The 18,138-nt window shown below is 37.7% G+C and overlaps 2 protein-coding genes across 4 annotated transcripts; one reads left to right on the top strand and one right to left on the bottom strand.

Moving 5' to 3' along the window:
- Positions 1 to 32: 32 nt before the first annotated feature.
- LOC126368592 (dolichyldiphosphatase 1-like) lies at positions 33 to 4,024 on the bottom strand. The gene is made up of 5 exons (XM_050012662.1): positions 3,795 to 4,024; positions 3,547 to 3,647; positions 3,276 to 3,454; positions 2,821 to 3,048; positions 33 to 2,686 (listed from the first exon to the last, which is right to left on the bottom strand). The coding sequence occupies exons 1-5, from the start codon at positions 3,886 to 3,888 to the stop codon at positions 2,554 to 2,556; spliced, it is 735 nt and encodes a 244-aa protein (XP_049868619.1). The 5' UTR covers positions 3,889 to 4,024; the 3' UTR covers positions 33 to 2,553.
- Positions 2,566 to 18,039, top strand: LOC126368561 (dnaJ homolog subfamily C member 7). 3 transcript variants are annotated; one of them, XM_050012618.1, is made up of 8 exons: positions 2,566 to 2,688; positions 5,069 to 5,319; positions 7,091 to 7,289; positions 8,686 to 8,824; positions 13,698 to 13,815; positions 14,359 to 14,776; positions 15,751 to 15,929; positions 16,504 to 18,039. In XM_050012618.1, exons 2-8 carry the CDS (start codon positions 5,139 to 5,141, stop codon positions 16,614 to 16,616), a joined length of 1,347 nt encoding a protein of 448 aa, XP_049868575.1. In that variant the 5' UTR covers positions 2,566 to 2,688; positions 5,069 to 5,138; the 3' UTR covers positions 16,617 to 18,039. The 3 variants fall into 3 exon arrangements, with proteins under 3 accessions (XP_049868575.1, XP_049868567.1, XP_049868558.1); XM_050012610.1 differs by lacking the exon at positions 2,566 to 2,688 and adding an exon at positions 4,056 to 4,074; XM_050012601.1 differs by lacking the exon at positions 2,566 to 2,688 and adding an exon at positions 4,399 to 4,564.
- Positions 18,040 to 18,138: the final 99 nt, after the last annotated feature.

The following is an 18,138-nucleotide window of genomic DNA, read 5'->3' as shown; positions in this document are numbered from 1 at the left end:
AAAGTAACTTGTGAGATAAAAAAAACAACTCATTTTGTGATAATTTTTGGTATACTTTAAAATACTCTCGACTTCGACTGAAAAATATCATAATATGATCAGCACATTTACATTTTGAGAATTTAACAATACACAATGTCATGAGGTTATTGCATGTGCGTGTTAACAAAGATAGATAAATAGTTTAATAAATCAAGCATTTTTTGTTGTTTAGGAAAAACACGAATATCTGGATCATTGAGCACTAAATTCTAAAACCTATAGAAAATCGTCATTTGCATATTCGACTATAGTCTGTCTGTTAACTGATCTGGGGCCTATTTCATAAAAGTCGACAAATATTATGTCGGATTTTTATTGCCCGTATATTTTTTACGACGTTCTAAAATATAAAACATCGGTCATATACCTTTGAATAGTACGAAATATACACAAATCTTATTTCTCGCGACAAGACTTATTATGCTTACAAAATACATGCCTTATGTATTTTTTTGTTTGATACCTAAATCTATCAAATACATTACTTATCAACTAAGTATATATCGATCAAATCTTCTAAATAGGTATATCTTCCTCTATTAAAAAATGTCTCAATTTCTAAAAAAGTAAAAATATAAATTTTAATTAGTTTTTTTATAAGTTAACGACACAACATGTACATTTAGCGAATCGAACTATTAAACTCTTTAGCGGATAATTACAAATGTTAACAAGGTGGGTATGTTGCTTAATGTATGATACCGATACTAGTGAGCATACTTACATTCCCACACTTATACATCGCATCATGACCACATGAATTATTGCACAATATTGTAAAGTGCACTTAAACAAACCTTATTTCAATTATTATATTTCAAGCTTCCACATTTGGAACCAAACCTTCTTTTCCTTTAACGACATGCTTACTGGTATTTACCAAAAACCACACTCCTGTTACAGTTCTAAATCCGTCAAAAGCCGTCCGGCAGCATTTGAATATTGAATGTCCCAATATCATTCGATATCTCTTTTAAAAACTAAGTAAGTGATCATGATGCTATGTACAGATTTGTTTTGAGGCATATGTTTAAAGGCATTGCGTGTACTATTTTTATTAACTAGTATATTTTCAATTACATAAATACGGGGCGCGATGTACACAGTCATATTGACTAGAGCACAAAAACAGCTAGATTTAATCGAACTAGCTACGATAGTGTGTAATGATAATGATTGAAATATCGATAGAATTAGCAAATACTTTAATTGGAAGCACACACTGTGATTAGATACTTATCGTATGAGAAATAAGAATGACGATCATTTTACGCGGTTACTAGGTGAAGTGTGTTCTGTGAAATGAATATCGCATATGTGCAATGACATGATTTATATAAAACTTTATTAGTACTGTATGAATAGAAGCTGCCCTATAAAAGCCACCAAGAAAGGTCTAATTGAATCTCATCACCTGATGTCTTTCGATAAATATCAATCGAAATATCAATAGTTTATTAGTGTGCCAGCACCCTTAATTTTCCATTGTAATAATCGTGTGTCGCGATTGTTTGCGAACTTTACCACAGAAGAGGATTATGAGATGAGAAACTAGTTTTACACACTAAACAAGCACAACATGCATAATACAAAATCTGATTCATAATAAATTACGCCGACCTGCTACACTATACACATACATTTAACATCAAATTTCAGTTTTAGATACTGAAAACATTACAATATATAGAAATTTCATTGAGGCATATCATTGGGAGAAAATAGCATTGTCTTTTAAATTATCTATAATCATCACAATAAATCTTAAATAAGAGAACCATCACATGTGAAGCGAAATTAAGTTGAATGGTTTTAATTAACAATTTATACTTGATACAAACATTTAAAAACATGAAGATTTAATCAAAAATATGCATTATATAAGTGGGTTAAAATCCCATCCCAGTCAGACTTTTTCAATTTAACTTTCTCTTTGTAAGAATGAAACTGTTTAATATTTTGCTGCTTCATAGCAAACAATCTGCTTTATACATTTCACATTAATACCCTATAAATTTGTTACAACACAACCGCCGAAACCATGAAAGTTACTTTGACACAATGGTTTTTTAATTCAACTTTATTTCTAGTTGTTTTCTCATACAAACATCTTTAAAAATTCCATTCCTAGAATCTATTAATCCATAAAAACAACGCTAATACTATTAGAGTATCGAGTCGCTTACAAAGATAATTATTGCGATAGATACAACAGAATGTGATACACGACATGGGTCGTGACTATTATAGCTCACGACAACTTCTCGAATCTTTACGAGGCGATCGGTTCTGATAAATGCTTACACCGTGAACGGAACTGTCACCAAGGAAACACTGAGAAAATTGTCGCGATTTATAGTGTAGATAGGAATAGTCTCAGAACGAGAGGAGCGAGTCGTCCCCGAACTGTGTGAGCAGTAGGCCGCCGACCAGCGCGATGGCCGCGGCGGCAACGTAGCGTCACGCGCGCGGCCGGCGTCGCGGGTCGCGGCTCACGAGGCAGGCGCACCGTCATTGCGCCGGCTTGCACGCCGCCATCTTGCGCCCGCGAGCACGAGCCTCCTGCCGCGACGTCGTGTACTCGAACCACAGCACATTTGGAATCAATGTCGTGTCTCTTATCATCAGCATTTCACATAATTTTCTGTAATGCAAAATAAATATGTTACTGTAACAAAATGTTATCAAAATTGACCGGTACTATTCAATGAGTGTGCACTTACATTAGTTTAAAGATATAATCAACTTTGAGGATTTAGAAATCACTTCTATACTTACATGGAGACCAACTGAGGGAACAGTGGTGTGAAAACTCTATGGACAACTGCAAACCATCCTGTAGCAAACAGAATGCCCACAATGGCTCCCACAACAACCTGCCAGGTGGTGTGGTAATGTAGGTACACCCTGCCAATGCTCACTAGTAGTGCCAGGAGCATGCAACCACCAACTATGATGATCCTCCACACTTGTGATATGATACTGTTATTGTTTATGTGATGCAACCTGCAATTTATAAGGAGAGTTATTATATAATTTATAATTATTTACAAGTAAGTGACAGGTGCACTGTATAGAACTAAGAGCTTTTCAATGTTCTATAATGATACATTAAAATAAAATTTTGAATCTAGATGGAAAGAATATAATGACTAATATTATATCACAAATAAAATATGTGCACTTAGTCACAGTGTCTCTTAAACGCAAATATAATAATCATGCTCACTTACCGAATAAGTACAAAATACAAAACATAAAAGCTAAAGAACCACACAAATTGAGCATGTGACGATGGCATTCCATACTCGTTATACAAATGTCCTCTAGCAAGCGGCCTTGCTTCACAAATAATATGTTTCAATATTATGTTCAACAGCTCATTGACTAGGGTCCCGCAGAAAAATGCTATCTGAAACATTAAAACATAGTAACATTAAAGTTAATGTCACTGGCAAACAAATGTTGTAAACTTGGTAACAGATACACATAGTTATTACTCACAGTATGCAAATCTCGTCGAAACAATATCAACGCAACAAATCCGGCGCCGATCCCAAAAGGCGATAAACTTATAAATGCAAAAAATTTACCAATCCAATCGCCTGAAAATAAACACATTGCTCTGTTGATACCAATAATATAATAATAATAATCATCTCAAAGTGTATAGAACTTAGTTCTAGGCGTTAAATATCCATTTTATAGCTGTAACCAATAATAAACGGACAAATGTTATGCAAAGTAAATACCTTTTGGGTACTCAACCAAAGTGAGAGCGAGTGGTTGCCACTCGACATCGTTATCATCCAAAGCTTCGCTCAATGGAGTAATTGAATCCTCCATTTTCAATTCATCTAAATAAAAACTACGTATTTTTATCACATTACAAATAAAACTGATATTTTTTTATTCTTTAATTCATTATTTGTCTAAAACAAATCGCAATAACTCCCCGCCGACGACTACAAAAAATTGACAAATGACCAGTCTAATGTCAAATGACGTCACGTAGTTGGATTCGGATACATGGTAAGTATGAAAGCAAAATCTTTATGATTTTAAGTCAAACAATAATCAACATAAAAGGTCAATGTACAATAATAATATCGAAATATCAATGAAAATAAACAGTAAAAAGAAACATCACTGCAATTGCTGTAAATATCAGCCAAACAATGGTGTCACATAACATAAAGTATAGTGTTGTATGTATGTATCCGATTTCTAAACCATAGAACGTAACCAATAATTTTGAGTTATAATCGATTTGATATGCGATTTGAAATGATATTATTTTCGGTAAAATATAGGTTTTATGTTCCTTGATCGGACACTAGCAGCATGTGTGTGCTCTATGGTTGGTAGTAATCGTTCTTTTGTGAATCCGTCGTCAAAATAGAGGACATTTTATTACAAAATAAAAATTTCCTGATTAAATACAGTACCAAAAAATGGCAGAGTCAGACGTGGTGGATTTGGATCTAACAATCGATGATCTAGTACCAAAAAGCCCTGAAAGGTAAAAGTAGTTATGTCTCATTTTATATGATCACGATAATCTGTTTTTTTCGAAACTCATTGAAATCTGAATAAAAATTTAAAAGCTGTTTGACCACGGAAACGATTCTGATCAAATAACCTAATAATATTGCGATACATTTTAGAACTCTTTAGAAAAAGAGTACCTTGACATTTGACCTAGTTGGAGTACGACAACCACACTGCTATTATTATGGTGAGAGAGTGGGTAGGAGTCGGTGACTTATTTAGTAGCAATCAATGCAGTTCAGTGCGTAGGCGTGAAGTACTAATTACATATATTAGATATAATGGTTATTACTGTGGTATGAGCACCTTGCACCTGAATAAACTTTGGAACCAAACAAATGTATGCTCTACATTTTCTCTGTTGGTATTTTTTTATTTTGTTATTTCAGTCCATAACATAGATATAAATAAACTCAATTTATATAATGCAAAGGCTATACAATAATGAAATAATGAAAACATGTGCTTTTTTCAGACTTGCTGAAGAGAAAAAGGAAAGTGGCAATCACTTGTACAAATTCAAAAATTATAAAGGTGCATTGGCTATGTATGATGAGGCTATCAAACTATGTCCTGAGAATGCTGCATACTATGGAAACAGGTCTGCTTGCTACATGATGTTGGGCATGTACAAGAAAGCTTTAGAAGATGCTCAAAAATCTGTGGCATTGGATCCCACATTTACTAAGGGATACATCCGAATGGCGAAATGCTGCATTGCTTTAGGTAAATGTTTATAAACTACCTGCTCTATTGGCTAGATTTAGTAAACATTTATTACTAGCACTTGAAGATCCAGTTATGCAAATATGGTAACTTTCTAATGTACAATCTAATTTAAATAAAATTAATTGGCTTTAAAATGGAGAAAGGGTATAATTATAGAAATTTGGTCACTCAAGTATTTACAGTTCTATATTCTGCATTGGAGTGAAGAAATGGATGATGCCTTTGTCCAGCAGTGAATCTAATCAATTTGAAAGATTAAAATGTGACTCTAGGTCATAGTAGGTCTTAAGCTTATGACCTTACTTCCCTTATCTCCAATACTTCCTAATCTTTTATAATGTTAAGCCAATATGAACAATATTTCATAATTGGGTATGTAAGGTATTTATGAAAGTATTTTTTATATATTTTTAAATGATATGCTATTATATAAATCTAACTTAAATATTTTTGCTTTTCATGCATTTTCAGTTATTAATTTTTTCAACTTATAATAAAATTTTCATTTTGACATTTTATTAGGGTAATGGGCCCAAACTACGGGCAGTCCCTAAGATATACGATTACTCAGGCTCAATAAGATAGATACCAATAACATTTTGTTATTTTTTCACCACATTTACATACATTTTTGTATAGTTTATGCTTTTAATAATCAAGATAAGGGTTAGTGATCTCCATTACTATTTAAGTTATTTCATTAAGTTTATTAACTGCACTCATGGGACACCTTACCAGTCTTACCACATGACCACAGATTATATATTTTTTTTATTATAAACAGAGTTTGGCAACAACAATTTGGTTAAACAGACTACTTTTAGATGTAACATGAAGGTCCAATAAATACACGATTATTGCTAAAATAAACACCATCTGGCTGATTTGAGAGCTAAAAATAGAGAAATTAAGCTAATTAAGACGAAATCTAGAAATGGTTTTAGAACTAGGTATTCTAACTTTTTTCTCTAGCAAACCTAATTGATTATTGGCAAAACAACATTATATTATGTACTTATCTTCTATAAACTTGTTAAGAACCTACCTACCTAAGTTGTAAAATTGATGATATTGATGTGTAGGTGGAACTTTATTATACATTCAACTTCATTTACTTATACCTAACCATACTTGCACTCAAGGTTCTGTAAAATTTATGCAGCAAAAGTAACTCAATTGTATTCTGAGTAATTCCTAAGTTATCATGATCTCAACACTGATGTTCCATAACATTCTGTTGGCAAGAGTATTGTATACATACTTGTATACAGTAGTGGTTTACTCAGATAAGTAGTAGGTATGTCTAAAGAGCTATTTAGACATTACTGATTCTTTTGTGAAACTCAATATAGGTATTGCACATAGGAACATGAATCAACCTGCCTCTTATCTCTTGTGGTTAGCACTTTATGATAGGTAATTATTTTGGTGTATGATGTTAAGTTAAATTACAAAATTGTATAAATTATAATAGGCTGTGTCATGGCAAGCCTTCATTAATTTTGTATAGGTGGTTTCTAAGTGGATGATAATTGTTAATTTTGAAGCTGCTTGTAGACTTAGGCTTACACTGGGTAACAGCGGGCACGTAGGGTGCTGCGGCAGCACGCGCACCACTACGCGCACGCTCATATCATAGGCGCTGCCGCCACCGCTTCGCTGCCCGCTGTCGATCAATACGCGGTCTTAGAACTATGCTATTATGAGTCTGTAACAAGGCTATCAAGTGGCTTGTATATCCTATATAGTATGTGTACGTGTGTTGCAGGCGACCTGTCGGGCGGGGAGCAGGCAGCGCGGCGCGCGGCCGAACTGGGCGGCGCAGAGTGCGCAGCGAGCGAGCGCCGCGCGCTTGAATCCCTACGGCGACTACACGAAGACGCGCAGCGAGCCATGGACGCCGGCGACTACCGCCGCGTCGTCTTCTGCATGGACCGCTGCCTCGACTACAGCCCCTCTTGTACCAAGTTAGTATTCAAAATTACTACTAAACAAGGATGAATAACATAAGCATTTAAATAAAGTGTAGAAGACAATTTCCTGAAGGATGTTTTTGATCGTAAATCCTGCGAGCATAATAATTTAATTCCCTGAACTTGATGTATAAAATAGTAAGTAAAAATCACAATTTACATTATTTTGTAGTCAAGGCCATAGCGGCCTAGTTGTGTCATAAATATGTACTAGATTGAATTGAATTATTTAAATTGGAGTATTTGCTAATGTGAATTTAAATTGGTTTTGTAAAGATCCTAACATTTTTACTTAATATTTTTTGGTTGAATAATTTCAATCAGAAGAATAGTATTGGTTAATTATATTTACAATTATGAAAGTTGCAAGTGTTTCTTATAGTGTTTATTGTATTCAGATGCCATTGTTAATTATATAGAATGACATGCATTGCATCAACAATTGCCTTGCATTAAATAATCTATACATACTCCATTTTACTACGTTTGGATACTGCCCTAAGATACATACCTTACCTACACTAATGCAAATTAAAATTTAGTTTCTAAGAATTAGACATCTTAAAAATCCCCTTATGTAAATATTATATAACATTGTTTTAAAATTAATTAAGGGATCACGTCTTTCCTAACGTTCTTATACCTAATTTCGTTTTTTTTTACTATGATATCAGACTAGTTGTTCTCAGACCATTGTGGGACTCTATACGATGGTTTTTAAATATGTATTATAGACGTTATTGATAGACATTATTAAACACATGACAATTCGGCTATTTGTTCCGTATGGGTGGTCTGTGACAAAACAGCTGCTAGTACAAGTAGAATTGACATAGACCCAGATAATTCTGTCTAGTCGTAAATAACGTTACTGCCTATTGTTGTGAGTTCATGGTTAGACCTTCCGCATTTGTATGGTTGACGAATTTGACAGACCGACAAACACGCTTCACGTGTCGGCAGAAACATAAGCTATCGGCGTAGGTAGAAACATAAGCCGCTGCAGGATTACCTGCAGCCACGCATAGTATTACAATTTTAATATCGATATGATAAACAGTATGGGGACAAGTTTCCAGCCTTTCGCTCATACCGACATAATTCATCCTTTGTTGAAGAGTATAGCTTAGTTACGACATACTAAGAAGATAAGCACGCATTACCAGTAAAGTTCCTACACACCACGCCGGTGGCACGGACCGTCGGTCTTTGCCGGGAGTACGTGCCGCCGGCGCGTGCCGCAGAAACTGAAATGCCGGCACACTCACGTGGCCATGTTGGCAACATCTTTGTGCGCAACCGGTGGCAAGCCGGAATTATGTACAGAAGCAGTTATATGTTTTCTTTACTTTGAGAGATGTGTCAATTTATCAGTGATTAATTATTTCAGGGCGAAACTGACAAAGGCGGAATGTCTCGCGATGCTCGGTCGTTGCCAGGAGGCTCAAGAAATAGCCAACGACTCGTTGAGGTTCGACAGCTTCGATGCGGAAGCTATCTACGTGCGCGGCCTGTGCCTTTATTTCGAGGTTGGTATTTACACTTGACAATACACACAAACAGATACATTTTAGACACTTTCCGGTGTAATAAGTATTTGATTGTTAGCTTCTACAAGTTTTTTTTTTTTTTTTTTTTTTTTTTTTTTTTTTTTTTTTTTTTTTTTCCCATGTTATCTGCCATCAGTCGCTAGACTATTATCAGATTTGTTCTGTTATTTTCACTGTTTTGAACTATACAGCCAGCACTGCATTGTCCATTAGTCTGTAAGTACATTCGCACGTTTCAGTCTTTTTATGTCCCAGGAGGATAGGAGGGAGTTGGCTAAAGGATTAGGATGGTGGACCAAGTGTTCCTTGTGTACTGCTTTACGCTGCTGTGCTTCTTCAGCGACAGTAGGCATTTCTAGGTAGCTGTGCAATTCATCCATTCTGGTGAACCAGGGTGAATTGCAAATTGTTTTAAATATGTTATTTTGTACACGTTGGATGCGTTGAATGTTGCTTTTGCTAGCAGTTGACCAAATTTCTATACCGTACAACCAGATAGGTTTTAGGATAGCACAGTAAATCATGACTTTGTTGCGAAGCGACAAGGTTGACTGTCTGCCAAGCAGCCAAAGCAAGTTCCGGAAACGGTTGTTAATGGTGTTTCTTTTATGAGTGATATGTTCACTCCAGGTCAGCCGTCGGTCGAGGTGGAATCCCAAGTATTTTACGCAGTTTGTCCGAGGGAGTGGTTCGTGGCCTAACTTCACTAGTGGACAGTCACCTCTGCGGAGAGCGAATGTTATGTGGTGTGACTTAGAAGCACTAGCTTTAATTTTCCATTTTTTCAACCAAGCGGCGGTGGCATTCAGTTGGTTTTGGAGGTAATAGGAAGCTGTGCTTTTGTCTGGGTCGGTGCAGAGAAATGCCGCGTCGTCGGCGAATGTTGCAATGGTTACCCGAGGAGACTGCGGTAAGTCACATGTGAAAATGTTGTAGAGTAGAGGCCCTAGGACTGATCCTTGGGGCACCCCTGCGAGGCATTTATGGAGTCGTGATGTTGCATCTCCCTGTCTCACATAAAATATGCGGTTCATCAAATATGATTTCAATATGGGAAACACTGAATGAGGTAAAAGAGTCCTTATCTTGTACAACAGACCCTTGTGCCAAACACGATCGAAAGCCTGTTGTACATCCAGGAATGCAGCTGAGCAGTACTCTTTCTTCTCAAAGCATTGTCGAATTTTCTGATAGACACGGTGAACCTGTTCTATAGTAGAATGCCGCTGCCTAAATCCAAACTGGTGGTTTGGGATGATCGGAGAGTCTTCCATGAGTACTTTCAGTCTCAACACGAACACTTTTTCCCACAGCTTTGATAGTACAGGTGTAAGACTAATAGGCCGATATGAAGCAGTTTCGTGAACTGGTTTTCCATCTTTATGGATCATGATAATCTCCGATACTTTCCAGAGCGCTGGGTAGTATCCCACTCTAAGCGTGGCATTGAGGAGAGTAGCAATAAAAACAAGACATTTCCTGGAGAGTTCTTTTAGTACCGTGGGAGTTATAAGGTCGAACCCTGGCGCCTTATTGGTTTTCATTTCAGATATTATCCCAGCTAGCTCTTTTGGTGAGACTGGTTTAAGGGGCAGACATAGCTGAAGATCTTGAGCAAGCACATCGTCTATTTCAACGTCCGAGTTATCGCCCTCAGTTGCATTTGGCTTGAAGACCGATGCCAGGTGGGTGGCAAAGGCCTCTGATTTTTCAGAGTCAGTTCTAGCATAGGTTGAACCAACTTTAAGCGGAGGGAATGATTGCTGTGGACATTTTTCGGATTTTGTGGCCTTCCACAGTGAATATTTGCCATTTCCGTTCAGTGACAACTGATTAATATGGGCTTTTGCTGTTTCATTTGCGGTTTCTTGAAGCAATTCCTTCAATTCCTTTATGGCGCGGTTAAGAGCTGTTTTGTCGTCAGGGTGGTGACTTTGCTGCCAGTTTCTTCTTAGTCTTCTTTTTTCTGATATTTTTCTTCTAACTTCTGAGGGTACATTGGATTTGGATGGGTTAGATGCGTTATATATTGGAGTATTAGTCCACAATGCGATTTGAATAAGATTAGTTAGGCAAACGCAGGCGTCATCTATTTCAGGCTCAGATTTTAGAGAAATGTTTAGGTTGAGATGTTTGTCGAGATAGTCACGAAAGGATGGCCAGTCTGTTCTTTTGTTGTATAAGCTCTCGCGAATGGGAGAACGATAAATGATTGATGATGAAATGCACAAGATGACGGGTGTGTGGTCTGATGAGCCATCTAGGCTTGGCTCGATGGACGTGTACATGTGGCAGATATGTTTTGTTACAAAAAAGTCGACTAAATCTGGTTTTCTTTCTGGATCTGTTGGCCAGTAGGTGGGACTGCCAGATGATATAGGTAGTAAACGATTTTTTTCCATACAAGATTTCAGAGCTCGGCCTCTTGTTGTAGTGATACGTGATCCCCAGTATGTATTCTTCGCGTTCCAGTCGCCTCCTGCTACGAAGCGGTTGCCGAGTGTATCAAAGAAATCCGAGAAAGCAGACTCAGTTATTTTGTGCTTTGGCGGGCAGTAAACAGCTGAGACATTAAAAGCAGCGGCTCGTTCCTCCACTCTAACTGTTGTAGCTTGGATGTGATCAGTTATGTATGATTCCAAGAGATGATGTTTAATGTTTTTCTTGATTATTATTGCAGAGCCAGCATGCGCTGTTCCATCTGGGTGAGGAGTGAGATAGACACAGAATCCAGTGATACGGACGCAGTTCGCCTTGGTAACATGTGATTCTGATATAAGTACAATGTCCAAATTGTTGTTAATTATAACTGATTCAAGTTCCAGTATATTGGGGGTAAGTCCGTTGATGTTCCACGCAGCAATACGTAGAGTAGTCATTTTACTAGTTTACTGACGAGAGTTGTTATAAGTCCCAAAAGGGTACCTATTTGTTGGATTAAGAGGTCTATTTTTTGACTTTGTTGTATGAGGACATCTTGCAAGTTGGTAATATTTAATTTCTGTTGGGATTGGTTTTGGTTGTCGTTCGGAGGTTCTTGTTTGCCTGAGAGTGCGTCAGAATAGGACTTATTCAGTTTCTTAGGAGGTTCGTTTTGGTTGATTTGCAAATTGTTGTTGTTTTTATTTTTGTTAATGAGATCTTGGGTCTCAGAGTAGGTATTAAGTTTTGCACTAGCAGTAGGGTTATTCCTTTGTTGAGAGCGACTGATAGACTTTCTATTGGTGATTTGTTTGTACACTTCGCAGCCCTTGTAGTTAGCCGGGTGGTCACAGCCACAGAGAGCGCATTTTGCAGGGGTGTTCCGATCCTTCTTGGCACAATCAGAAGTTTTGTGTTCTTCACCGCACTTAACACACCTATATGGTCTCATGCAATTATTTTTTGAGTGACCATATTGTTGACAACGTTGACATTGAACTATTGTCCTAGACTTATGAGCGTCTTCGATTTTAATTGCTTGGTGAAATATGTATTTTATATTCTTTACTGCCTTGTTATTTGTGCTAGGTTCTAGGTTGACGAAGAACGTGGAAGTGGGAGTTTTATTGGGTCCGTAACGGGCGTTTATTACCTCGCCACGTACTTTGTTGCCTGAAGCTTCAATCTCTTCTATGATAGCTGAGTGTGGGGTAGTGTAGTGAAGGTTTTTAATTACTATTCTATAGCATTTAGAATCCTTTCTCGTGAAGGTGTGTCCAATAAGGCCTTTCTCTCTGATCAGGCAGATAACTTTTTTGTATTCCTCAGTGGAATTTATAAGAATTCGAAGAAGATTTTTATTCACGATCCTTAGCTTGAAGCTATTCTTGTCTGTGACTGTTTCTAGGCACTTAGACAGTTCATTGACGTCTTCAATACCGTATAGAATAATTGGAGGAGGTTTGCTAGTGGGTTTTAGCAGGGTGTTTTCATCTTGATCCAGGAGTAGCCCATCAAAGCGATTAGACGTTTGAGTCACATTCGGTTGAGTAGACGGTGAGACTGGAGAAGAGTTTGCTCCCATTTTGCGTTTCTTACTGAGTGGTCGTTGCCATGGAGGTGGTTGCTTTTCTTCATCGTCGCTACTTATTACAACATCGTTCGAGGCTAACTGACTGGCGTTTGTCTCGGTTGGAAGATTATCTAGTAGCTGAGGATTTGTTTTCTTTTCAAAGAAACTAGGATGAAAAATTTGTTGTGTGTAAACTTTTTGACAGTTTCCTTCGCTATTTGCCGATGTTTCACTCATTTTTATCCTTTTGGTAGGAATTTGGTTATTATGGCAACACAGGAGGTGTCACTTGACTGACGTTTGTCATAGTGACAATGATAGGTTCAGAGAAAAGAGGGTGGGTGGAAAGGAATAGAAATAATAATGAATATTTTTGTGGGTAGTTAATTAAAAGTTTAGCTGAGCACTGCGCAGATTTTGAGATTTTATCGAATTTCGCACGCGTAACACTGGGATAACACTAGTACACTTGCACTTCGATTAGTTCTACACTTTATACACAAAATCTCGTGAGGTTATACACTTTTACTCTAGAAAACTCTTATTGACGCGGAGCGCCATCCAAGTATGTACAAGGTTTTGACAGAATAACTTCTACATGAAAGAATAGCTTCTACAAGTTAGTGTTTAAATAAAACATAATATACAAAACAAGCATAATGGGTTGGGCAAAGCTACAAGTAATCAGAAGACAACTTTTAATCACGTTTTATACAAAGACAGATATAGTCACCCGAATAATATCTTTTAGAAATTATTTTTCCGATTTTACAACATGCCCGCACCTGAACGCAGTCTGTTTTTGTTCGCAACCAGACCAACATAGAAGAACTGTTACCGTTATTATTTTGGTTCCAGGATAAAGATGAACAGGCTTTCAAACACTTCCAACAAGTGCTACGTCTCGCCCCAGACCACAAAAAAGCGATGGAGACATACAAAAGAGCGAAACTACTCAAACAGAAGAAGGAAGAAGGTGAGATTCACGTATTACCACACTACTGACTAAAGTAAGACTCAGAGGGGGTGAGGTAGGTGCTCGATACGAATTGGTGTAGGGCGGAGAGTTACTGTTCTATATGTAGTATTGTTCTTTATTCTATGGTATTACTGCCACCAGCCCGCGATGGGATGTAGAATGACAGTACGCTGTAATAAATTCCTTCAGTTGATAACGGGAGGCCTGTGCCAAGCGCCAGAAATATGATACCTACAGATATAGCTTAGCTATATATACCAATAGAAAATTTATAATAAAGCTATGTTTAGTTTAGTTCTTTTTATAAATATATAAAATACTAAATTCAGTTTATTTACAATAATACTAAAATGTTGAGAAAAAATACTTTATAAATACAGAAATCTAAATTAATTAATGATAAATGGTTTTATGGCATTGAGAAGAAATTACGCAAGAAACTTGGCACAATTTAAATTGTCTGTTAGTATTCTACTAACTCATTCACCAACAAAATAACAATTCACATGTGGTTAAACTGACCTACAATCTTGTTGACAGGGAATGAGGCATTCAAAATGGGCCGGTGGCAGCAAGCTCTGAACCTCTACAACGAGGCTCTGACCATCGACAAAGGCAACAAGGCTGTCAACGCTAAACTCTACTTCAATAAGGCTACCGTCTGCTCCAAGCTCAATCAGATCAAAGAAGCCGCAGAAGCATGCTCTGCCGCCTTAGAACTCGACGAGAACTACGTCAAGGCCCTCCTCAGACGCGCCAGGTGTTACGCCGAACTCGGAGAGCACGAAGAGGCCGTCAAAGACTACGAAAGACTATACAAGATCGACAAAAGCAAAGAAAACAAGCAATTACTGCACGAAGCCAAAATAGCCCTTAAGAAATCCAAACGCAAAGACTACTATAAGATTCTGGGAATCGAAAAAACTGCGTCTGAAGATGATATTAAGAAAGCTTACAGGTTTGTACTGTGATTCTGTCATGTGGGTAGCGGTTAGCTCACGACGCTTGTGTCGGGGTTATTATAGTGATGATAGTGATATGGTCCAGCCGGTTTCGACTACAGCGACCCAATCTTGTTGGGAAAGATCCTCGCAAATTGCGAGTATGGAACTAGGGAAAGCCCCCTGACATGGCTAAATGTATCTTGGTTATGTAAACAGTAGCCATAATTAATTAGGTAGTAGAAATTGGTGCTAATTCCAGCAGAATGACAGTCATTTTCTTATCCGCTAAAAAAGAAAGGGACAGGTAATCGACAGGCATAAAATTTACGCAACACACGTCAATTTTAAGCAGTAATCTAAAACAACCGTCTAATAATTTTACATCGGCTAATAACTCGACAGGGTTAAGTAGACAGCACGTCAAACGGATTGCATACCAGCGAGATGCCTATTTTATTCGCCTGGGTTATTCACTCGTTTTAAAATTAACATGTAGACAATCATCTGTCCCTTTCCTTTTCGGCGGATAAGAAAGTGATAGGTATAACTGAAAATAAAATTAAGAGGTGTCTGCAGGAATCGGGGCCATTATATATTTAAAACGACCTTCAGAACAGAGGTTAGAACCAAAGCAAATAAACATTTTATCATAACCAGATAAGGGCGTCCTGCATTCAAGCATGTTTTGAAAATGATAAAGTAATTCATCCTGATTCCTTTGATATAAATTTCACTTTTTTAGATTTCTGCGTTGCGATGTGATATTTTTATGCAAAAAAATATCGCATTTCCGATATTTTTAAATCGAATTATCGGAATTATAGAAATAATCCGATGGTCCGTGCTCTACCTCTGTTAGGCTACTTAAAATAGTCGTGTGCTTTTTTATAATCTATATTATATCAAAGCGAAAGGTGACTGACTCATGAAATTTCGCGGATGAAGTTGCGGGCGGACAGCTAGCATGAGCATAATATGTGTGTTGCAGGAAGCGCGCGCTGGTGCACCACCCGGACCGGCACGCGGGCGCGCCGGACAGCGAGCGGCGCGAGCAGGAGCGCCGCTTCAAGGAAGTCGGGGAGGCCTACGGCGTGCTCAGCGACCCTAAGAAGCGGGCGCGGTATGACCACGGCCAGGACCTCGACGACGACGGCTCTGGCATGGCTGGTTAGTGCCCGCGACTGTGATATATCCTGCATGTAGGCTGACGGCGAACGGCGAGGGTTTCCATTCAAGCAGAGCGGTACAGAACATGAGCCTTATTTTTGAATCGCGCGCGAAAATATATATTTTCAAAACGTGAGATGAAGGCGCGCGATTGGAATGTTGTAATATACCCATTAGCATATCACAACTTGTCATTTGCAATGAGATGGGTATACTATATTCCCGCACGTGAGTTAAAGGCGATCGAATCAAAAATAAAGCCCCAAAGCCGGTACACTCGCTCTCTCCGTCGCTGTGATTGGTCAATTCCTGCACATCTCTTGACACACATTCTTGGGGAGGGGGGAAAGCGAAACCACGAGTACAAATAATGCGACTAACAGATCGAAGTAGATAGGCCTACACGCGAGTGGATTGACCTCATCAACCCTAGTGTCAGGGTTCCTGTTGAGCCACCAAAGGCCCCTAACATGGCTCATGTAACGGATACATACTTAAGTAAATAGTAGCCTTGAGCCCGCAACCGACTTTAAGTTTGTATGTGTGTTAATAAGTACGTACTTATTATTCGCAGACATCGACCCGAACGTGGTGTTCCAGACCTTCTTCAATCGCGGCGGCCAGCACTTCGATTTCCATTCCGGCGGCGGATTCCCCGGGACAGCGTTCAGCTTCCAGTTCGGTTAATGACCCCACTAACATGTTCTACACTCGGTTTATCGAAAATTATAAAACATACTTATACAAAAATTAGAACGTAGTGTTGTCTAAAGAAACAAAAAATTCATTCCAAAAATATTTTGAATAGGTTTGTGACAGCTTAAACAACCGTAAATCCCTTCGATATTGTTTTGTGACCACGTCCTTAAAAATATTTAAGATGAAATATATCTGAAAACGTATTACATAATTGGAAAGTTTATTATATTATAATGCTGTTAAAAACAATGACGTCGACCACACAGTGACTACGAAGTCGCGCTAACGTTTCTGACGCGTCGTATAAATATTGCCGAGCCGCTATTCAGGTAATGTTTTCATATAAAACATATTTTTGTGATTAATGTTGACTGATTTGGTTAAGTAACTTTTTTTTTCACATTATTCCTCTACACTTCTCTTACGGAGTTTTTAATGTATTGTTTAGATTATTTGTGTATATTATAAATAATTATATTGTTACTGATATGCAACTCCTTATACATGCTTGTATTTTATATTAGGGACACAAATAAGTTGCAAAGCTAAGATAATTGAAACTGCCTGAACATCAACAAATATTGTAAGTAAGCACCGTAATATTTGTACAAAGTATTACTAACAGCTAGAAATTATAGCATAATATTTGAGGGCTGGAGAATATTGTGAGGCATACCTCATATTAATAATTGAGTCAGTTGAGAACAATAGAACAATCTGTGTTATGTACACTGATTAATACGAATATATTTATACCTTAACATATATTATGATTGTATACCTGCCAGATATTAACACATTTTGTTTACGGGGCCATTAAGCGTACTTTATTCTAATTAAGCGTTGTTGTATGTGTAAGCCAGAGAGAAGACAGGCAACACACATTTAAGGGTGGTATTAATAAACTAATCTCAGCTTCGACACTGCCCTTAAGATCAGTCAAAGTGACAGTTCTTATATAAAAACAGCGACTTAGGGTGATCTCGAAGCTGAGATTAGTTTATTAATATCATCTTAGGACTCGCTAAAACTGCCGCTACGGGGAACGTGAAGAACTCAACGATTCTTTCTATAAGAAACAGTGGAAATAGGATTATTTCGTCTTGTCGGCTATCCACCTCTTTATTGTTTCCACTGAGAACAGTGTACACGTGCAGGGAGGGGTATACGTGAGGTATCTTCATAACTTTGCAACACTGCAATGGCTTTCATACAAGTCACCAAAGAACAGTGTATGTAATACACAAGTTCTACTAAATAATACTCCTGGTGGCCGCGTCGGGGAGCCATTAACTTTACAATAAGAACTGAAACTAAAGAATCCAACAATTGCCAACTAAATAACAATAGTGTAATTAATCATCATGTTGCTGTTTGGTTAAACTTAATTTAGAATAAAACTTCCACAATATCGAAGTCTTTCAATTTACCTTATTGTTGTATGCCAGGTTAATCGCCTTTGTTCTCACTAGTTCGATTCATTAGTTCGATCATCGAACTAGAAATCCTT

The sequence above is a fragment of the Pectinophora gossypiella genome, chromosome 1, assembly GCF_024362695.1.
Source record: "Pectinophora gossypiella chromosome 1, ilPecGoss1.1, whole genome shotgun sequence".
Taxonomy (NCBI): Eukaryota; Metazoa; Arthropoda; class Insecta; order Lepidoptera; family Gelechiidae; genus Pectinophora; species Pectinophora gossypiella.
This window is presented reverse-complemented; position numbering and strand designations above follow the sequence as displayed.